Here is a 23998-nt window from a genome sequence, read left to right as displayed (position 1 = left end):
GATGGTATCAGGAGGCTAAACCTGGCCATGACCATTTCTCCTGGGGCTGCACATACTTGCTTTTCTATTCCAGGTTCTTCGCAGGCCTTGAGTGGCACTGTGTCCTGCAGGCAGATGCGGGCCCCAACCTCAGGACACTCAGGGACAGCAGGCCACAGGAACAACAGGAGCTCCTTTCTGTGATGCACTTTCCTTCCATGGAATCTTCTCGAATCCCCTAAGTATTTTCCTGGGAATACAGTCTGATACATAATGGAAGTTGTGGACATTTTCAAGTCCAAAAGAAATCCAGTTCTGCGAGTTCCGGAGGGAGCCCCACGGCACCACGTGTCTCTGTGGCCCCAGGAAGCAACCTGGGAGGGCTGCCTCTCAGGGATGGGTCAAAGCTGAGGTCAAAAGCGGTGTTCTCAGGGCAGCTCCTTAAGGGAGCAAGCTCCGAACGGCTCCAGTTAACCCACCTCCGTCCCCAGGCCTGCAACTCCAAGGAGGTCTCTGAAACTCTGCTCTTTGGGGTCCACGGCCAGCTGGGGTCCTGCAGAGAAGGGGGAGCTCACTGCCCAAGCTGCTCACCTGAACTCGTGGATCACTGTTCCCAGCGCCTCTCTGCTATTTTGCCTTTAAATAGATCTGCAGGTGATTTCCATTTTCACACAAAATTTAGAAGCAATGATAAACAAAAGACCTGGCCCCAGGACAGAGCCTGTGAACTTAAGGGGAAAAAATGCATGTGAGAAGACTATAGTTCTCTCATTTCTCTTGCCTCCTCTATGGCTTTACTTAAGTTTGGGTATTTTGTGATTTGGTAGAAAATCAGGCAAGGCTTTGTATGTTACCAGTAAACTAGAGAATGCACTCTAAAACGGTGAGCAGAGATGTTGGTGGGGGAACGGGGAGCTTCTAGACAGTTGTTCCTATGGAAAAAGACATTCGGGTTACAATTATTACAATAGCTTTACTAATGCAATGGCACAGCATGACATGACTGTCAGTCTTTTGCCCATCCCTGTACATCTGATGCTTTTTTTGTCTTTGTTCCAATTATGCAAGTCTTTCCTATTTGCCTGGCTTGGCTAAACTCAAGTTTATCTAACATCTTTACGTCAGATACCTTAATTTCTTGCAGAATAACTGAGGGTACCAGGTGCGGGCAGAGCAAGTGACTGCCTCTCTGACGCAAATGGCAAATAACCATTCAAGTGACATGAAATCATTCTCTTCTCAGATCCTTGCTAACAACCCTCAGAGATCATCCAGCTTTATTTCAGGAACATCAGCCTGGAAATGTCACCTGGGAAACTGGTCTGGTCCTGGGCCCCTATCCCAGCGTTTCTTGTTGAGTAGGTCCGAGCTGAGGTCTGAGAATGTAAGTCTGTGTGGTTCCTAGGTGATGCCGGATGCCATTGGTGTGGCAGTAAATACAAATTTAGAGGTGAGGGGGAAGTATAGTTCTCCCTAAAGTGAAATTAATAAATAAGTAAATAAGTAAGTAAATAAATAAATAAATAGAGACCTCTGCCACTCCCCCCCCCCTTTTTTTTTTGAGCATTTGCCTTAGAAAACTAATCACAAGCTCTTTCTCTGTCTCTTTGAAATGGATGTGAGCCTTTTTAAAAGCTAAGTGACAAGGAAATAATTCTTAGATGTTCTAAATTAAAATTATAGCGGCGGGCCACCTATTCATAGGTGCAGACAGCTCTGACAAAGGATTGCTCACACTCCTCAGTGTACATGGGGACTACAGATTCATTTCCAGGTGATACTTCCACTGTTATTCTAAAAAGAGACTAGAATAGGCAGGCACCTTCGAATCTCAAGAGCCTCTGTTCTTACAAACTTCCCAGACTTAACGAGTTTGGCTGGCTAAATGGATAGAGCATCGACCTGTGGACTGAAGGGTCCTGGGTTCCATTCTGGTCAAGGTTCCCAACCCTGTTGGGGTTCAGGAGGCAACCAATCCTTGTGCCTCTCACATTGATGTTTCTCTCTGTCTCTCCCTCTTCCTTCCACTCTCTAAAAATCAATAGAAAAATATCCTCAATGAGGACTAATAAAACAAACAACAACAAAAACAGGCTCTCAGTCATGGAAATTAAACATTTTTGTTTAACAAAAGGCTCTTACCAATTTGATAATTCAGAAATGCTTCCACAGGGGCCAGGGAGCCATCTCTTTGAACCCCAGAAAGATAGGGCTCCAATCTCTCAGTGGCCTGCGTCCTTCTCGCAAACCTACCTCCTGTCACAGAGATGTGAGACATGAGCTTTTTCTTTGGATAAAGGCACTTCAGCAAACGCAGAAAGTCATCTCTGTTACCAGGAAGAACTGAGTGGCAAACAGTTCCGTGGGGTCCTCTGAGTTGGGGAGCAGTTATTACCGTGACCTTGAGAATGTTATGTAATGGGTGGTATCCGCTTGGCTACATGAAAGTGGGAGATTTCTTTCTGTCTTTGTAATCTCTGAGTGGGTTGCCTGGGATACATGCCTCATTCTGGTTTTGTGCCTATTCAATAACAAGCACCATTTCCTTTCTCTTCGTCCTCTGGGTTGGCCAGGTGTGTGGTTTTCCTATGTGGTTTTGGTTTGCTCCAAGTTTTCTATATTAAATAATATTTACATCTGTGATGTTATGCCATGAAATTAGCATAATAATTAAATCTATCTGAATGCTGTTTAGTTGTCCGGGATTTTTAAATATATATATGAATTAAGTATCAGGAAAGAGGAATAATTCTGGAATATTCTGGATAATATTTAACACAATTAATCAACTTTTATAGGCCTTTGCTTCTCCATCTGAGAAATGAGGATTATATAACTCATGTATTAATCAATCATAGGGTTTAAAATATGTTCAAACATCTTTTCAATATGTCCCAAAATACAGAAAAACATCTGACTTAATCACACACCTGGATCTCCATGCCCTCCCACCACCTATAAAGCTTTCTTCAAATGAAACTAGAACTTCTTTTGAATCTATGGCTCTCTGTTAAAAGAAAGCGCATACACACACACACACACACACACACACACACACACACATTCATGCCTTTTCTTGTGATTCCCAAGAAATAAAATAAGTAAAATTATGGGTCTGTTTGGCATTACTATAAAGACAACACTCTACCTCATTCACATTATTCACATTATCTAATTTATTTTTTAAGTATATATATATATATATTTCTTTATTGATTTCAGAGAGGAAGAAAGAGGGAGATAGATAGACACATCAATGATGAGAGGGAATCGTTGATCAGCTGCCTCCTGCACACCCCTTACTGGGCATGTGACCTTGGCTGGAATTGAACTTGGGACCCTTAGGTCCGCAGGCTGACACTCTATCCACTGAGCCAAACTGGCTAAGGCCTAATTTATTTCTATCAGCAAAATACTCAGAGATTTGCTTATTGGGCATGTTGAGTTTATTTTTTAAAATAAACATTATACTTTAAATCCTAGAAATAAATATTTTCTATACTTTTACTTACATTTGAAGAATGCCATAGCAATGAATAATGGCCTCATAACAGAGATCAATAATAATTTTCATTGTGTTCAAATTCAAGTAGGGTCGTGCTAAGATAACCATGAGCAAAAGAAACAAGAGGCAGTCTCTTCTCTAAATCCCTACATTAGAACTCACTATTAAACATCATATACACCTTAGAAGGTATATTTTTGTTAAATTGAGATAAATGTTAGCAATTTGATATTTACCACTAATCACACAAGAAGTCCCCAAAGTGCTAAGGTCCTGACACCTGAACAATGAAGAGCATAGATCTGAATCAACAGACCTGGCTTTAAATCCAGGCTTAACTGTTAACCAGCAATGCAAACTAGGTCGGGTTACCTAACCTCTCTGCAGGGTTTCCTCAACTAAGAGTGAATTAAAATTAAATGAGATACTACTCTCAGTAAAGAATAGCTGTTAAATATTGAGATGGAATTGTTCTATCCAGCTCTGTCATTCCAAGGTCTCAGGGTTCTAAGCTTTGCAGTTGCCATTTGTTTTGCCGTGTGTGTGTGTGTGTGTGTGTGTGTGTGTGTGTGTGTGTCTGTGTGTGTGTGTGTGTGTGTGTTTTAAAGAAAGAAAATAAGAGAAATTGGCAAAATGCTCTCAAAAATTATCCTGTAGTCAAAAGCCTGACTTCCAAAAGAGGCACAGGTTCTTCAGTTTGTCCCTTTAAGAAAGCAGAGCTCTGAGTCCATCACTCAAACAAAAATAAAACCAAGACGCACCGCAGCTCGTTCTGATCAGGGAGATGTTTTGCTTACAACACAATTTATCACCCTATAGTACAAATCAGCATCACTACAGCCTGTTTCAAATTCATTAAAAAGCATTCCTTTCCATCCAAGGTATAATCAAGGCAATTTGCTCCCAAACATAATCAAGAAATTATGTAAAGGTAGATTAACTATATAAGCAACTTTTTCATATGTGAAGTTGATTTATTTTCATATCTTTTTTATGTTTCAAATGAAGATGTTAAAAGACAGGATTTTCCAAAATAACTCACTCAGCAGAGTTTTGAAATACTTTTTCAAAAGAGAGGACACTTTTCACCTAAAGCAGCTCTCAGACTGTGGGGTGGGATGGGCACCTTGTGAACTCATGGGCCTGCATCCACAGCTGCATTCGGGATGTCTGGAACCCAGAGCCAAAAAAACTTCTGGACCTTCAGAAGAGGTCAAAAGGAATGAGGAAAACATGCTCATCCTTTCTTTCAATAAAGGTTGAAGCTAGGCATTTAGTCCAGGTGAGGGCCAGATCTCTAACAGCTCTTAGAATGGGAGAGCAGTGGGGAGGGAACACTGCAAGCCATGTTTGTTCATCTCCACTTTTCTGGGGAGGAAACACTGCTCACTTGCAATATTCACTTCCATAAAGAAGACTGGTACCCTCTGATGAGAGCCAAATGTGAGCCTTGTGGAGACAGCAGACACAGCTGCCTCAGTTGCAACTTGAGATCTAATCCTTGGTCCAAAATCTCTACACCAGCATTTTCTGGGCCCTTAAATTGACTCCTGAGTCATTCCAATCAACCCCCATCTGATAGGGAAACAATACACAGGGGCAACATTATGGCACCATAAATGGTTCTCACCACGTTTATCCATTATCTTCACGATTAAGCATCCTTTGACCATACACTTCTCCACACCTCCATGGAGTCCATGTACTGAAAGATCTTGCCAATTAAACTTAGGGCATTTGTTAACCATCCCTTGATCCCTTTTATTTCATTCATGAAGGACATAGCAAATATCAAGCTCTGGTTGGCACAGGGCAACCAACATCAGCACCACAGTGAGTTGATAAAATCCCAACCAATGGCCAATGAGAGTGGTTCTGGAGCCAGAGCACCTGGCCTAGAAACTCAGCTCTGCCAGCTGCCAGCTGTGTGACTTTGGGCAAGTTATACAGCCTCTCGGTGCCTCCATTTTCTCATCTGTTTCACACCAGCAGCCCCTTTCCAATGGGCTGTTGGAGAGAAATAAGAAAAATAATTTAATTTAGTTAAAGAACTTATAACAGTGTCTAAAATATAGTAAATACTCATTTAAGAGAGCTCTAATTTTTTAAACAGCTTAATTCCTAGAACTGTCTCCAGGAAATATTCCTAGAAACCTATGTTCCTGGATGTTTGGACCTATGTGAAGGAGTTTAAGGCCTTTTAAATGTTCATCTTGTTTTCTCATGTGGCACACAATGTAGTTCTCTCCACTCTAATTCGTTGTAGCTTTAGTACCATCCTTCTGGTCAAAGTGAGGTGAGAATAAAAATTATCTGTAATAGACTGTGTCCATAACACTAAACTCTTGATCTTTTAAAATTACTGTTTCTTCATCCATGAAGTGCCACTTGGAAGTACATATTGTTTCCATCTCCCCATTTTATTTGAAAATTCAAGATACTAGATTTTGTCTGCTAGAAGCCAGACACTTTGAGAAGTAGCATGTAATAGAGTGGCAGAAGTCATGGGTTCAGTCAGATGTCTGAGGAAAATAGCTCAAATGCCCTACCTGGAAAACTATGTTCCTATGCCCAATGACATGAAGAATGAAGAATGCAGGAAGTGTTGATGTAAGGAAAATGGCAGTGGCCTAATCTTTCCAATGCTGAAATGGATAACTATGTAAAGCACATGTGTCAAACACAAGGCCCGAGGGCCAAATCCGTCCCGCCAGGCCTTGCAATGTGGCCCGCACTGCGCTGTCATCACTGCACTCCACTGCGTTTTCATCACAATGACAGTTTATGACTGTTCAGTAAACCATTCGGCCCGCGATTTAGGCTGGATTTTAGATTTTGGCCCCTTCTCTGATTGAGTTCAACACCCCTAATGTAAAGGGTCGGAGAGTTGGACTATACCACCCCCCTACCAGCCATCCTTGGGGCCTCCAGCACTTAGAACACTGTTCCCAAGGGCTGACCCTTTAGACAGACACCCCCTTCCCCACCAGTTTCCAAGATTATGGCTCTGTAATCTTGAGAAGTTACTCTGTGGCTTGAGTTCCTCATTAGTACAATAGAGGTAACACCATGAGTTAATGTATGTAAGGCTCTTAGAACAGTGCCTGGCACAGATGGTATTATGTCTATCTAAATTAGTGCCTTTATTTTAAAAAAACATAAAATAAAAAATAGGTCCCTGAGCCTTTCCCCAATCCTAGTGAGTCAGAACCTGCAAACCTCTCCAAAGTGATGCTGATGTGCAGCAGATTTGGGAACCAGGGGTGGGCACCTTCACTTTCTGTGAGATTATCACTTGGTTATCTTTTTTTAAAATATATATTTTATTGATTTTTTTACAGAGAGGAAGGGAGAGGGATAGAAAGCTAAAAACATTGATGAGAGAGAAACATCGATCAGCTGCCTCCTGCACACTCCCCACAGGGGATGTGCCCACAACCAATGTACATGCCCTTGATGGGAATCAAAGCTGGGACCCTTCAGTCTGCAGACCAATGCTCTATCCACTGAGCCAAACCGGTTTTGGCTCACTTGATTATCTTTTTAAAAACATCTCTGAATGGCCCGGGAAGAGAAATGTGAGATACTTTGATGGATCAAGACCACTAAGCCCTGAAGACCCTCAATAAAACAATTAGATGCCCATAAAATCCTATCATAGATAGATAAGGAGGGGCGCAGACAAGTCATGTCTGTTGCTTGGTTTCCTCGTGAAAAGCATGTTCTAAAGCTTCCTTGGCAAACACTTCCAATGGCATGTGTGCAAACCGAGCTGTAATAGCAGGCCATTATATTTGTCCAGGCGAATTTACAACTAAACGGAACTTGGGTTTATGTCAAAACAGGCGAAAAATGGGCTCCTGAGCTCCAATTTCCCATAGATATGGATTTGTGAGGAAAGTTCATTGAAATCACAACACTAAACACTGAGCCCTGTGAACCACCACCCACCCCCTGGGTTCAGTTTGTGGTGGGAAAGATCAGCATGTGCCCTTTATGCTTGGCTTCTGGACCCAGGGGGACTTTTTCTTCTCAAACGATATCCTTGGGATCTGAGTTTCTTCCTCTGTAACACGAGGGAGTAGAACTAAGCAGTCTCCGAAGTGTCTTCCAACTTCAAATTGGATGGCTTTCTGAAGTGGCCAAATCAATTTCAAATTGCCCATTGGGAGCAGCTTATAGAACTCTAGAGGCCTGGTGCACGAATTCGTGTATGGGGGAGTAGGGAGGGATCATGGGAGGTTGGCCTGCAAATATACCAGAGAAAAGAAATGCTTCTTAGCAGTCACAGCAATTTCAAATTGTTATAAAGTTTCTAACTGTCTGCTTTTCACTTCCAACCTTACCTTGGCATGGACCTATGATAAACAGCTCAAAACGGAAAAGATGGACGATAGCATGTAGCTTGAGAAATATGGTAATCGAGTAAGAGAACATGATGTTTAATTGGGAATGAAACCTATAATATTATGCAGTGTTATGTTCATAAGTTCTAGACAAATCTCAACACTCTTTCAACACATTTTTTTCTTTATTCTGGCTTTAACCTCTGGATACTGGAAGAGAAGCCTCTAAAGCCAAAACCTAGGATTCAGCCTCTATCCTTTCATTCCCTAAACCTCCCCATAGCCAAGCCTTCACTAAGTCTCATCAACTCCAGAAAAGATCCTGAATCCATCCCCCTGCCTCCACCTCCACTACTGACACCCAAGTCAAGCCACCATCACCTATCACCAGACCTGGCAGGTCTCCCTGCTTCTTGCCTTGATCCAACTCAACCCCATCAGATTTAATCTTTTAAAATATAAGTCCATCAAAGGCTTAAAAAGAATGACCCAAGGGTTTCCCATAGTGTTGAGATTAGAATTCAAGTCCTGACCATGGCCGACAATGTCATACAGTCTCTTGATCCCCCAACCTGATCACCTGGTCTCTAGCAACCTCTGCCTCCCTCACCTGCCCTCATTATGCTCCAGCCACATAGGTTTTCATGTCCCTCTGGTCACCAAGCCTGTTCCCACCTTAGGGTCTTTAACTTAGCTACAGGAAAACTTTCAACACTGCAGAAGTGTGTGCTTAGTTGCTACTTAGCAATATAAAAAAAAAAAAAAAAAAAAAAAAAGAAAGAAAAGAAAAAAAAAAAGTAATTCGTTTCAAACATGGGGCAATAAAAGAAGCCGAGGGATTTGTTTGCTGACTTACTTGGGATTTAATTACATGGAGGATTTTGATGAAAAGAAGGAAGAACGTTTAGTACATGATGGTGTTCATGTGTGGGAGGTTCATTGTTTACCCTTGTCTCCTTCCTAGGATTTTATTAATGAGCCAACTATCTTGTAAGGGAAAATGTATTACAATGAGTTCCATTTGGTTGTGGATCAAGATAAAAATAACACAGTGTAATTTAAACGAAATGATGTTTGCTCGGTGCATGGCAGACCCATTTAACACTTGCTTCTCTTCTCAGTCGCTTTGGCGATGCACACCCCAAGTGGAACAGGCTCAGCCTCCCTCCCATCTAGCTCAGGGGAGGAGTTAGATGAGCCAGCTGTTCAGCCATCCAACACTCTTTGCAAAGACTCGCCACCTTGCCTGGCAGCTCTTGAGTGTCAGTGGGTCTTTGGACAGCCACCTCTGATTTTCTGGGCAGGTACTCACCACCTGGTTACTTCTTAGAAGCAGCCTCCTGGACCAAAGCAGGGCCCCGATCCCAGGGAGGAGGCATTCCCCTGCGACAGCTAACCTTCAAAAGAAGGGCAGCACCTTACGCCCACCTGTGTTAACTGCCGGCTGCCCACAACAGAAAGCACGGTGGTGGGAATGCCCCCATTATCACCGGCTCTCATCGCTGTGATGGAGAGGAGCTGCTCTTGTGGGCTGCGAGGGATAGATTTCAAGGGTTTTTTTGCCTTTGATGTCAACCCTTCGCCACCACAAGCTGAGCATGTGCCACCTGTGGGGTAGCAAAGCGTCTAACGAGGCAGTGGGATCAGCAGGGAAAGGCAAACATATACAGGCATTTGCCATTGGTGCCATCTCTCCCCAAAGAACATGGAGCTGCACTTATAGAAAGTAGAAAGAATGTTTATTGGCTTCACTTCTTAGCTATTAAAGGCCAATGCACTATTTGCAGCAACAAGCATAGCTAATGCAGTGGTGGGCAAACTGCGGCTCGTGAGCCACCGGCGGCTCTTTGGCGCCTTGAGTTTTTAGCAAAGGCCAGCTTAGGAGTACCCTAAGTTAATAACAGTACACCTACCTATATAGTTTAAGTTTAAAATATTTGGCTCTCAAAATGAATTTTAATCATTGTACTATGGATAGCTGGCTCTGTGGACTAATGAGTTTGCCAACCACTGAGCTAGTGCATTACTGGGTCACTACCTGGTTTCCTGGGATATTGCATTGACTTCTCTTTCCTGTGTCAAATCTTCCTGTCTATGATGTTGTAAAGTGGTTTTTCCTTTTCCCACAGTTCACCTAAGATGATGCTGAAAGTATGACACCTAATTGATACTTAGCATATTCTTAATACTTTCTACTTTGATCAGTTATTGCTGAGGATGTAATGATGGTCAGATTTATAGAAAATAAGCATGGAAGCAGTTTTCACAAAGTTTCTTTTCTCATTGTGACAGCATTGGACTGGCTATTCATTGATACACAGCACACTAGACCTTAACTCAGCCCAATGAGAACTGATCACGTTGGGTATTGACTATGGAACACTCTTTGTCATCCTTATAAATTGAGGACAATATCAATAATAAGATATAATGGACTCATTCACACTGACAAATACAGAAGCCATGATGTAAATAAAGAAATTGTCCAGAAACACTATGACTAACATTTCACATAGCCACTGACATGTAAGGGTCCTATTGTGTTTTGAACACAGAAGAATCTCAAGCTCAGCACCCAACCCTTACTCACAACATGCATGTATTCTTCTCTTTGTCTTAAAATCCCTTCTCCAGAGTTCTGTGCACCTGCACGTGAGCAGCCAGGTGTTCTGCTGTTTAAACACAAACAACAGCCATCCTGCATTTCTCGCTGCTACTTATACATTGTGGATGGGTGTGGGGATAGGGGAGGCAGATATAGATGCTACAGGCAAAGCCCAAAGGCCAGAACAATAAATAAGAAGGCCATTAAACAAAGACAAAAGCTGCATGATTTTCCCCTGAGAAATGTTATCAAACTCAATTTCAACAAAACAAAAAAGCAATACAGACTAATCTATAAAACTTAGATTTAAAAGTAAGTTGGATTCACTGAAAAATTATGTGTATATACATATATATATATATATATATATATATATACATATATATATATATATATACACACACACACACACACACACACACACACACACATATTCATAAAAAAAAATTAGTGTCAAATGCATCAAAACAGTGACCAAAACATTCAAAGAAAGGCCTAAACTAGTCTTCAGGAACTGAGTCTCTTCAGGAATCAACTGGCCTTTGTTCTCCAAACCTAAATCCTCTGCAAGTCTGAGACATTAACCTATTTAAACCCAGTGGACTTAGAAAATTACTTTTTGCAAGGATATCTGATACCATGGCGTGTATTTTTTCAAGTCTCAATCTGTATGATTAAAATATTTTCGAAGGAAAAAAAAAAGATGAGAATAATTAGTGGGGTTTTTTCTGCCTGGTTGTTAAACACCCTAATTACTTCAAGCGCCATTACCGCCACTTGCACATAAGCCGTCCTTTGAAACTATTTTTCAAGCTCAACTAAAATTGATGCTAAGTTCTTCTGAGAATATAGCCAATATTAATACAGTTTGGAGAGTCGCTGAATTTACTCTTTTATCTTAACGTGGATGTCAATACTCTAAGTGCACACAATGGAGATAATCTACTACCATCTGAAGTGGAACCAACACCAAAACCTCTTTAAAGACACTGCACATTTCTTATAAATGTGAAAAAGTATTATAATAATATATCATGTACCATAACTTTTACTACTGATTTGCCATTATTCGGATGCTAAAATGTCTTTCTATTTCCCTTTATGCAAAATTTACTTACAGGAGAATTATACTGCTGGGTCTTTTTTTTCTCTCCCACTTTTCTCTGGATAGAATTGCTTGTTTCTGATTGTTCATTTCAATAAATCATCCTGGTGCAGCTTGTGCAGACATTTTGCATTAGTTTCTTTACCATACTTTCCATGGGCTAATAAATCATGGCATTAATTATTCGTTTCTATAATAAACTGTAACCAAGAAACCAGACACTAGATAAATATTGGTGGAATACAAAAATGGGAATGGGATCCATTTTTGTCAGCACTCCACCTGGGCTCTGGAAGTAAATGAGGTCAGCGATGAGAACCATAATGAGCAAGCAACAGCGCTTAGCTGAAGCTGTAAGGACGAATGAGACTTGGTGTTTGCCCTCAGGGTCAGATGGGAAGACTTGTACACGAATGGCAAGGATACAAGCAGAAGATGGGGAGCACCAATAGTGTTACAAAATGATAGCAAGGTTCTGAGGAAGGTGAACTTAAAGCTGGTTGGGAGGATCAGAAAGGCTGCATGAAGGAGGCAACCCCTGTGGTGCATCATAAAGGATGAGTGGAAATTCACGGGGTAGAAATGAAAGGGGGATCATCCGGAAAGAAAGAACAGTAAGAAGAAAAGTGTGAAGGTGGAAGGCAACATTCAGGAGCCACGGGTAATCAGTGTAGCATGGGGGATCCATGGGAAAAAAGCCTTGAATGCTAAATTGAGAGGTTTTCACAAATTCAATAGATAACAAGCAGCTAGTGGTGGTTTTGAAACAAGATAGCAACATGAAGATTCATATGAAATCAATGTGCAAAACAAGCTGGAATGGAGAGAATAGAGACATTTAGAGACTAATTGGGAAGCAAGAAGACTCCCAGAAGGGGGTAAGTAAAAATGAAGGCTTGAAGAGTAGCAAGGGAGATACAGAGAAGGTACTACAGAGGCAAAACAACACTGCAACAGGAACATCGGGGCCAGGAGGATCTGCTCTTGAGGATGGAGCTCCTAACACATGGATGCTCTGTACATATTAAAGGCAACCTAGCCTTTAATATGTACAGAGCATCCAGCACCCTCATGCATCTCTCCCCTCTCTGTGCCAGGGGTCTTAGCTCTCACCTAGCTACCACATCTGATGCTTTCTCAGCACGATAGAATATGATAACAAAGAAACAAACAAACAAAAATACCTGACATCTCACTCCACTCCTATTGCTCATTCACTCAACATAGTAAGCGCAAGTACTTATTATCATCAAGAAGCACTATCTCAATACTCTCAAAGATAAGACACTCTCTTCACCTTTTCTGCTAATAGTCTCATTATGATGCAACTCTGGCTGAAAAGGATGTGTTTTCTTGTGTTTGTCTTTTTCTTTTTTTTTTCAATGAAAATGGCTTTACTGTTTTGTAGATTTAAAAATAAACTAAAAATACTTTAAAGAAAATAATACATTGCAATTAAAATGTGGAAGATAAAGTGAGGAAAAATCTCAGAAAATAGAGCAAAAGTGGTGGGGGGTGTAAAAGATAGAAGAGAATACAAAAATACTAGAGTAGCAATCTAGGAAGTTCAGCATCCAAGAAAGTGAACATTCTGGAAAGGAGAAAAAGAAAGGAAAATCATCAAAAAATAAATCAAGATAACTTCAATAGTAATAATAATAATAACAACAATAACAATTCAAGACAACTTCCTAGAATTGAAGGGCATAGGTTTGCAGACTAAATGGCTACTGAGTGCCCAGCACAAAGAGCAAAATAGACCTAGCCAACACATGTCTACATTTTCAGAATACCAGGGATGGCAAAGTCCTGTGAACTATCAGAGAGAAAAGTATGAAGGTCCTTCACATTCCAGCCCTGCACACCTTTCCATCCCGGTGACCTCCTCCAATACAATACAACCTTATCCCTTTTCCACCATCCTCCATCAACTGAAGTCAGATCACATCCCTCCTCTGCTTAGAACCCTCTTGTGGCTCACAATGCTCTCAGAATAAGTGAAAATATAAAGGACGCAGGGGAATTGGGCTTTCAAACCACCTCTAAAGTTTGATGACTCTTCTGAGCATTAATATTATTCAGTGAAATGATAAAGGATTCTGCTTTACCGAGAGTCACAGTGACTAGGGTGAAAGTTTGTGAAAAGGGGTTAGCTGAGTGTTCAGAGAGAAGCACTAGGGAGCTACTGCTCACCTGAGACCTGGACAATGAGAAGGACCCAGCCTTTGAAGACCAAGCAAGACCAGGCACAAAGAAAAGTGAGAGCAAAGGCCCTGTGGTAGAAACACGGTGTTTGCAAAAGGAAAACAAATACAAGCTGGTCAGAACCTGCTATAAAATGAGGAAGAAGGTCAGTGGTGGCCATATTAGGTAAGGACTGGACAGACCTTGGTCGGGTATGAATTTCTCTTCCTCATACTGGATAAATATTTTTCTAGAAAATTCTCAATAAGATTGCCTCGTTCAAATCACTACCTATTCATTTATCAGCAGCTTCCAAGAAACAAGCAATGAAATGAATTGGTTTTTGTCTCTTTCATATTTTAATTCAACCATACAGTCGCCCATTGATAAAGAACCATTCCTTTTTAAATGAGGATATAGTTCTATCTTGTTCATGGGGGTGGTGGGGATTCTTGATGCAAGAATCAAGGAATTTCAATACCGGTCAATATTTTTTCTCTAAGATTGCTCAGTGTGCCACCACACTCAGTGTGGCGGGCTTGAAATCTTCACTCAAGCTAGTCTGTGTGGCAAATGCCACATTATTTCAAGATACTTGACCATTTTTCATGTTCTCCTTTCCCACGTTGCTGTATATGTACAGGTGCACCTCCTTACCTTCTCCTGTGCATTAATCTCACCCCAGGGGGCGCTACCTACGCCGTGTAGGCATTATCAATCAATGCACATGCAGGTTTCTCCTAGAGGCACTGGGTTAGGGGTTGCCAGCTGGCGTAAAAAGAGCCATTTATATCGATTCAAGGGATCCATAAAGCTGAAAGTCATGGAGGAGGAGTTGCTAGTTAGGGCAAGAGTAACGGTACAACCGAGACAAACTATTTCATTGAGAGGCTTTCAGGGACCCATTTTCTGGTGTCACTTTTGCTGTGATGCACAATTGCCCCCAAATAATGCGGGAATCAGGAATTGCCGGAAGGACCGAAGCCAAGACGCTATTCACCAACTCTGCAGACAGAATGCTCTGCGGTATCATTCACCCGCCACCCACCCAACCCAGGTGATGAAGTACCACAGGAAAAGGCCAACCTTTTTAAACGCTTGGAAGGATGGCTTTGTTTCTTCTATTGGAAGACTATAGAAGTCCATAAAATTGAGATGCCTTTAAAATGGTGAAGTCTTTTCTTTATTTAAAATGCCAAAGTGCTGTGTATAGATTGAGTCAAAAGAGTGTCTCTGATCCTGTAAATTACATCACAACAGGATTCCCTCCTCAAGTTGGGGTGCTGTATAGTTTGCATGCTAACATCATCTTAACCTCGAAATTGTTCCCTCGTTCCCCATTGCGTCAGTCAACCAGCCTTGCTAGTTCTACATCCAAATCTCTAATCCAATACATGCCCTTGACTGCCACCTACACTGCTTTAACTCAGGCTCTTATCGTCTCCCCAGACTAGCTATTCTAATTCTAATAGCTTGCAGTCAAAAACTCATTGCTTCCTGACCACCCTCAAAGGCCACTCCCCTGTGAAGACTCCAGAGCTCTCCATGGCAAGGTGAAATCACTCCAACTTGCTTTGTCTCAGGACCTCACTTGCACAGGACTCTTGCAACACTGTACTGCAGAGCTGCAAGGCAAAACATGGAAACACATGTGTGATTGTAAATGTTCTAGGAGCCTGCTCTGAAAGGTAAAAAAGGTGAATTTTAATAATACATTTCATTTAACCTGGTGTACCCAAAATATTATCATTTCTGCCTATAATCAGTTAAAAAAAATAACAAGACAGTCCACAGTTTCTCATATTAATCCTTCGAACTCCAATGTGTATTCTCATTTGTAGCTTATTTCAAATTTAGATACTTAAACTGTCATAAAAAAATAATTTATCTGTATTTACATATCATAAAAGTACAGGTGAAAAAGTACAGATGTACATACCTGAGTTGTTCCAAATGTAGTATAAATTTTTTATAAGAACTATATCAAATATCAACTTTGTATTTTAAATTAAAATAAAATTAGCATTTAGAAATCAGTTCCTCGCTCTGACTGGTTTTGCTCTGTGGTTAAAGCATCAGCCCATGAACCAAAGGGTCACGGGTTCGATTTCCAGACAAGGGCACATACCTCAATTGCAGGTTCAATCCCTAGTCCCAGTCAGGGTGCAAGCCGGAGGCAACTAATTGATGTGTCTCTCTCGCATCCATGTTTCTCTTCCTCTCCCCCACACCCTCCATTCCACTCTCTCTAAAAATCAATGGAAATATCCTCACTCCTTGGGTGAGGATTAAAACAAAATCAGTTCGTCTGTCACACTGGCTACATTTCAAGTGCTCCATAGCCACATGCAGCTAGCTAGTGGCTATTCTATTAGACAGCATGGCTCTACTGTAATTGTGTATACATCTGTCTTCCCCACAACATCCGGCCACCTCTACTTGTATCTTCCCCATTGCCTTGGCACATAAAGGGTGTTTAATGAGACTTTTTGACTAAATAAAAAACAAATAAATGTGGAAGTCACTTGACTCCATTGTAATGTTAAATCGAGAACATTCGTTCCTAAGGAATAAATGGCCATTTCTATGAATACACATATACACACATATGCATGTACATGAGCACAGGCCTGAGTGAAAACTAATTAAGACTCAGTACATTTGATTTGTTACGGATTCCTTCAATAATAAAAATGACTTCATGCATACTACTCCCCCTTCACCTGTGCCTCCAGCCATGTATCCTCCTTTCCCTAAGGCATGAATGGGTACTCTACACAATAACACTTCCTAAGAAGCTTTACATCCTCTAGTTGTTTTTTTCTACCTACGCCTTGCCTCTTCAAATTATATTTTATGCTTTTGCAGACAGAGGTCATTCTTTGCACTTTGTAGCTATCACAATGGCGATAGCAAAGTACAAAAATTTAATACATGACATAGAATCAATTCTCAGTTGCTTGCTTTTCCAGTCATGCCTTTCCCAATGAGTCCTAGAAGCCTAGCCTCTCGGCAATCAGATTCATACCATTATGTCTGGATAGCTGGGGCCACATAATCAGCACTTCTCTCTGTGCTACAATGTGTTTGGCATGGGTAACTGTCCTTTGCGCCTAAAAAAGGTGGGTTGACGTTTCCAATCTTTGTTACAATGCCTGTGTTACCTAGTTGTGGTACTCTCTTCAAACTGACGCTTCAGTGGGCATTGCCTTCTGTCCCAACTCGCCACCTCCATCGCCCCCTACGAGCCACGGGAGGCCAGAAGGGAGCTCTGTGAGGATGGAGATCTCTGTTAGCAGCATCTTCCTATAGGCAAGTAACGGACAAATCAACACACACATACATTTCCACAGAGGGGCTTACAGTAGGTTTATCATTTATTCTATTTTTGCTTGAATAAGAACAAAATAAATATAAACAGGAAGATGTCTTGGTGAATCAGTCACGCGGTTCCTCCAAGTCCGAGTTGGTGTTCTCTCGCTTGTGCTTGGATAGTTGTTCTTTGATGGCTTCTATCTCTGCTGAAGTGAACTTGGGGGTTAGTATCACACTGTCATAATCAAATTCTTCATCAAGTCTGAAGGGCTGAACTTCATCCCCGAGTGTCTGCAAGAGGTAGCAAAGGAGGAAAATCATTTACAATCATTGTAAAGGAAGATCAAGTCGAAAATGTAAATTTCCTATTTACTGTTTAATTAAACATATTTTAGACTCCAGCTCTCTCAGCTAGTTAGGCCCTTTTTAAAGTAAAGGAATACAGTCACTTATTCAATTTGATCTAATGTAAGCCCCTTAAAGTGCCCCATTTGTACCATCCTGCCTCTGAACAATATCACTAACTAATTACTCCCACAGCAAGAAGCAGAAAATCTCTCTTGCATACATTCATTGCATTTTTACCACCTGTAGTGTTAGGACTAGAGGCATATGGAAAAACTAAAGGCTCATATTAAAGAGTGAAAAAATATACCTTAAGATTCTGATCTTAAGGTGTATTTTTACCATTTACCATAAAAGACATATCAATAAAACAATTTTCTTTTTTTTTAATATTTTTATTGATTTCAGAGAGAGAGAGAGAGAGAGAGAGAGAGAGAGAAAAACACCAATGATGAGAGACTGGCTGCCTCCTGCATGCCCCCAACTAGGGACTAAACTCACTACCTGGGCATGTGTCCTTGACCAGAATCGAACTCGGGACCTTTCCATCCCCACGGCCTACACTATCCACTGAACCAAACTGGCTAGGGCTTAACAAAACATTTTCAAAGTTAAAAGTACTCTGCACTTATTACATTTACTTCTTCAGATAATACCTATCATTCCTGGACCAATAAGAGTATGAATTAAAACACATAGTATCTCCTTTAAATTTAAAGTCCAGGATCATTTTGTCTTATCCAAGAATTTTTTAAATATTACAGAATTTATCTACAAGCCAGAGTAAATGCAAAGAGGTGTGATAATTTTATATCTATTTATTCATAATCTGTGTTTTAAACACTTCCTAAAAGAAGGTAGATTTTTTTAAAGCATATTTCTCACTAAACAAAAAGAAAATGGCTTAAATCTCACTGTATCACCCCTTCAAGAGCCTCTCCCCAAGCAAATGGTGACACGTGAACTCATCCGGCACCTCTGTGCAGCTCTATAATATGTATGGTGATGCTGAAATAATTGAAAACTATGGTTTATGCAAGAATGAAAAAAATGCCCTGAGGCCATAATCAGCTTTAAATATTCTTGCCTGGAAAATGATTTCATTGAGTGACTTTTGTAACGTTCTTGAAAACGTTCAGAAACCTTGCTGTTATTAAAGGTGAAAGAAAGAAAAAACCCACAACCATAAAGAATAGATTATCTCCTGTCCGTTGGGCCAGTTGAATCTCATAGTTAGGGGTGCAGGGTTAATAGCAAACCCCCAGCCATCTTTTTTCCTTTCTTAGTAAAACCAGCAAGGGAATGCGTTTCAGAGGCTTGTTGATTTCCTCTTTATTAGAAAGTGTGTGCAGTCCTGACAAGGGTGATGGGAGCTCTCACTGAAGTGAGTTCCCACCAAGGGCCAGCCCCGGTACTAGGAACCGTGTGGGCAAGAGCGGTGATCTTCAAACAGCCCATCTCACAAGGAGCTGAACAGCGAAGACTATGCAGTCAGTAAGAAAGAGAAGTGAGATGTGAATCCAGAGTCTTCAGAAAAAGCTTCCCCTTCTCCAAAAACACAGGAAAAATCAACTTGGAGGGTCTTCCCTAAGCGCTTTCCTAGATAAGCTAACCAAATCCCACAGTATATAATAAAAAGCACTCAAGGCTCCACATAATACCATGAAGTCTGGAGCAGCCAACACAGGGCGCGAGTCAGCCGACCGATCATCATGATCACTTCCTGAGATTAAACTTAAATGCCACAGTGAACGTGACCATGGGGTAGTACTGTTGAAAGCAGCTCAAACAAAGAAACACAAGCAGGCAATGTGTTCATTTCCTTCATGTGAGCATCCTTGACGTCTCCAAGTCTACTCAGTGAAAAACACTGAGCTGGCAGGCCTGGCCCCATCCTGAGGGATCCTGGATGCCCCATTTTTACCAGAGCATTCTGGCTCTTGGAATCCTTGCTGCCTTACATATCTGGTTAAAGGAAGCAGGCATTGTGTCTTGTTTTTATATCACCAGACCCTGTGCTAGGCATAGGCGAGCAATGGTACTAGAATGAAAAAGCTGCAGTCCCAGCCTACAAGGAGATTACGGTTAAATGGGGTTGAGCAAAATAGAAAGAAGCGAATATAACACAATGTTGTTCCGGAAGTGCATACAAGGTGCAATGGGATCCTAGAGCAGGGACACTAAACCCAGCCTGGAGGTCAAGGAGAACTTCCGGAAGTGATACCTAAGCTGATCCCAGCTCAAAAAGACTAGTACAAGTTAAAGAGGAAAAGAGAGAGTGAGTCTGAGAGAATAGAGTGGACAGGAAATATCCAAAGCAAACGAAAATGAGCATCTAAGAACTAAGGGCAAGAAAGAATATAAACTATGTAAGAAATTATAAGTATGAGAAATAAGAACAAATGTTATAATGCCAAAAGTGAACCCAACTGAAGAAAAAATTGACTTCTTTCTAAAGTTGAGGTATCTAACTTACTTTAGATTTAGTTTATGTTACACTATAATTTCAAAAGTAAACTTTCTACCTAATATTCTTTCAGAATATGCACATACATACAGATACAAAGAGTGGTTAGGGAAGGGAGGTGTAGATGAATTATTTGTAAGACCCAGCAATTTTAGTATACATTTTTACCACTATGCATCTTGGGTTTTTTCCAAGCCTCTGACATTATAATTTTGTATTAACATATTATTCTGAGTTTTATTAACATTTAGTATATATCAATGGCTCTTGCAGACTGAATAGTAATAAATCAGTTATTAGAGCAAAGTAATTGGGAATATGTAATTATGAATACTCTAGTACTTATAGATTTATAAGTCAACATAACATTTATAAATTTATAAAACAAAGACTTAAAAGGTAACTATTGCCTTGCTGGCGTGGCTCAATGGTTAAGTGTTGACCTATGAACCAGAAGGTCACAGTTCGATTCCCCATCAAGGTCACATACCTCAGTTGGGGCTTGATCCCCAATAGGGAGTGGGGGGGGCATGCAGGAGGCAGCCAATCAATGATTCTTTCTGATCATTGATGTTTCTCTCACTCATTTCATCTCCCTTCCTCTCTGAAATCAATAAAAATATTTTTTAAAGTAACTACTATTTTACTATATATGTTAATGATTCCATTTAAAGATTCTAAATATAAATAAAAGTATTCCTGTTTTTTAATTAGTATTTTTTACTATATACATGCCAAAAATGGTAAATTTTACTCTGTAAATAAGATCTCAATAAACCTAACTTTAAAAAAGAAAGAGGAAGAAGGGAGGGAGGGAGGGAGGGAGGAAGGGAGGGAGGGAGGGAGGGAGGGAGGGAGGGAGGGAGGGAAGGAACGAACTAGATACAAACTGCAACTCAGAAAACTTCACTGTGAACGTCAAAATGGCAGTTTCAAAAGACAGCAAAGTCGCAATTCTATTTATGTATTTCAGCTGTTGGCTACTCTGGCATACTTTGGGAATTCCCTTCTTTCAAGGAAGGTTCATCTTAGGGTCCTGAGCTAAAGGACTCCAAATTAGTTGCAAAATCAAATTCTGATTTATTTCAAAGAGAAGAATTTGTGCAATGAGACGCCAAGTCCCCTGCTATTAAACAGAAAACAACTGTGGATTAAATTATTAACTTGTTATTTTTGCCTAAGGAGCTGAAATATGTGGATTTCAGGTATATAATTTCAAATCTAATTGAAACCTTTTTGAGCCTCTGGGGGAATAGAATTTGTACACTGGCAGAACACTGCTAGTTTCCTTAAATTGCTCATGTGACTCACTCTAAAAGGGGCTGCTACAAGAGGAGTCATTTTCATTCATAGTACCACATAGGCAAGTCAAAGAAAATAGAACTAATGTTCACATCAATGGCAGCAGCATTTAGCTGAAGTCTCTATTACAAAGCAATATGGTAAATAAACTGTCTTTATAGGTGAAAATTTTTGAAATCCCTATATGAATTGGAAAAACAGGAGATCTCCCATTAAAAAAATACTGTACAAATTTCTTCTATGACCTCTTCTATGGCTTGTGGATGGGGAGGAGGAACTCACCATTCTAATGCGAATTTCTTTCTTTAAATAGATTAACTAAGGCAAGAAATTATTCACAAATAGAAACTGAAAGGTTCTTGGAAAATGTTTGACTCGAAGGAGAAAAATGCACATGTATAAAACAAGTGATAAAAATTAACATTTTTTTAATTGGTCTAATCCATACTAGGAAGCTGTGGATTCTTATTAGGCAATTATAGGAAGTTGGGATATCCAGGATACGTTTTCAACTTTCCAGACTGAAGTCACAGAAGGTAACTGTCTTTAGCTCCTGGGGAGGCCCTTATAGGACATATTTGCTGGAAGTTGATGCTTGTGGTCTTATACTGGCATTTGGTGCTTTAAAATAAGATTGATATTATTAAACCATGGCAGAGTTGGTATAGTATTATGATATCTAGGCAGTTCTGAAAAGTTTCTCTTCCAAATGGTGGTTAGAAATAAAAATTCCAAGCCAAGATATCACTCTGGATATTCAAAAGTTATTCATCTATGTCTCTTGAGTTTGCCAACACAAACATGTTTATATCATTTTGATTCCAACATTTAAAAATGTTGACATTTTCTGGGAATAAATGTATATATTTTTTGAAGATACAGTCTTATACAGGGTTTTAAATAGCATTTTACTGGATGTTTGGCAGGTTCTAGAAATCATTCAGGGTTTTCTTTTAACCCATCAACTAAAATCATTTTATAAACATTTCCATAATGGCATCAGATGTAGCAACCACTAGTTGGTCAAATCATTTGTATGGAAGTCATAAACAAGTCTTTGAAAGAAACTCACTTCTCTCAGAAATAACCTTGCAATTTTAGTTTCTTACTACTCAACAAAAACAATCCACAATTCAAAAAGCACATTGAAAAGTGGCTGTCCCTACCAATCTATCTGGTAACCAATTTAAGGGTTTAACATAAGCCTACTGGCATCCAAGACATAAGTCTGCCATACCAGTGAACACAGGGGGAATTTAAAGGTGAAATGTCTGGATTATTTGAATGAACAACTGCTTCTATAACAAAATATCTTCAAGTGTTAAGGCTAGTGCCTGATGATTAAATAATCAAAAAGCATCCTAGGGGCTTTCTGAGAAGGAGATAATAGAGAGCCCTTGACTACCTCTGTGCCTGATCCCCTTTCGTGTCAGAGTGAACTGGGTGCTAAAGGTCACATCCCGCAGCCTCTGCTGGTGCACCTTTGTAGAGTACATGCAGAAGAGTTGTAAACGATGGCAAAAGATGACTTTCAAGTGGTGCATTTGGGAAGGAATGCATGGGGCAGAGTTCCATCTACCCTGCTTGGGAAACAAACAACTGGATGACACTTCCCAGCCTCCCTTGTGGTGGGTGGGAACATGTGACTGAGTGGCTGCCAATAGGACATGAACAGAAATGGAGCCCTGAGCTCTGAGCCTGGGGAAGCAGGCGGCCCACGCACTCATCCCCTGCCCCGGGAAGGATGGAGACCTGACTTGCAGCATGTACTTGAGGACAGTGTCCCAAGGCAGAGTGGAGTTCCAGAGAGAAGGAGCTGTGGTGAGTCCAGGGAACAGAGCCACTTGCTAACATGAGAGACCCTCCACAGATTAGTTATTCCAGGAAAGAAAGAAACTTCTATCCCTTCCACCACTGAATTATTGTTGGGATTCTCTCCTGGAGCAGCCTCGCTTTACCTTAACAAATACAGGATGTCTACAGGGCCTTAGGAACAATAATAAAAAGAAAAAAAGGCCAGTTCAGACTAAAAGAGGTTAAGAAAGCCATCTGTCCCCTTCCTCTGTCCTTTCGGTTGCACTGTCCCCTGATAACACTGGCCTATAGAGAGACACATCATGAAATAAAAATATTTTCTATCGCAGGTTGAGCATCGGCCCATTAACCAGTTAGTCAATGTTCCATTCCCATTCAGAGCACAGGCTGGGGTTGAGGGCTCAATCCACACTAGGGGGAATGCAGGAGGCAGCTGATTGATGATTCTCTCTCATCATTGATGTTCCTATCTCTCTCTCCCTCTCTCTGAAATCAATAAAAACATATTCTATAAAAATAAAATAAAAAACTAGTTTCCATGTAAAAAACACAATCTCTGTGTGTGTTTAAAAAGAAATATATACAACAGTGACGGATGGCCATGAGAAGAGCCCAAATAAGCAACCTGAGAAAAATACAAGAGAGCCAGGAAGAGGAGCATTTCTCTGAAAGGACGAGTGACCAAACCACTGCGATTTCGAGACTGATCGAGTCCACCATGGAGTACCTCGTCCTTCTGCGTGTCTGCTCCTTCCACTGTGGGCCTTGGGTTGACTGCAGGGGTCAGAGGCTGGGCGGCAGCAGGAAGAATGTCAGCTGCGGGAGGAATACCAGGAGGAATGTGGGTGCTTACGTTCTCCACTTCCCCGGGCAGCAGCGGCACATCTGCAAGATGCAAAATATTCCACTGATCCTTTCTCGGAATTTACAACTGACCTTAATCATCTAAAAACCTGTAATGGTCCCAAGAACAAAGCAAATATGCTCAGGTAGAGCAGGTCCATCTTACAAGGCCTGCTCCCGTTTGAGA

General features: G+C 40.8%; 1 protein-coding gene across 2 annotated transcripts in view; it reads right to left on the bottom strand.

Moving 5' to 3' along the window:
* Nucleotides 1-17088: 17088 nt before the first annotated feature.
* Nucleotides 17089-23998, bottom strand: part of LOC118713381 (intraflagellar transport associated protein) — a 52929-nt gene continuing 46019 nt past the window's right edge. For both annotated transcript variants that reach the window (XM_045577751.1, XM_036427849.2), the window contains 2 exons: nucleotides 23696-23853; nucleotides 17089-17330 (listed from right to left, as the gene is read on the bottom strand). In XM_045577751.1, the coding sequence (XP_045433707.1) occupies nucleotides 17163-17330; nucleotides 23696-23853 (326 nt within the window). In that variant the 3' untranslated portion in view covers nucleotides 17089-17162. The remainder of the gene's footprint in view (nucleotides 17331-23695; nucleotides 23854-23998) is intronic.

Source organism: Pipistrellus kuhlii, unplaced genomic scaffold (genome assembly GCF_014108245.1).
Source record: "Pipistrellus kuhlii isolate mPipKuh1 unplaced genomic scaffold, mPipKuh1.p scaffold_m20_p_9, whole genome shotgun sequence".
Taxonomy (NCBI): domain Eukaryota; kingdom Metazoa; phylum Chordata; class Mammalia; order Chiroptera; family Vespertilionidae; genus Pipistrellus; species Pipistrellus kuhlii.
This window is presented reverse-complemented; position numbering and strand designations above follow the sequence as displayed.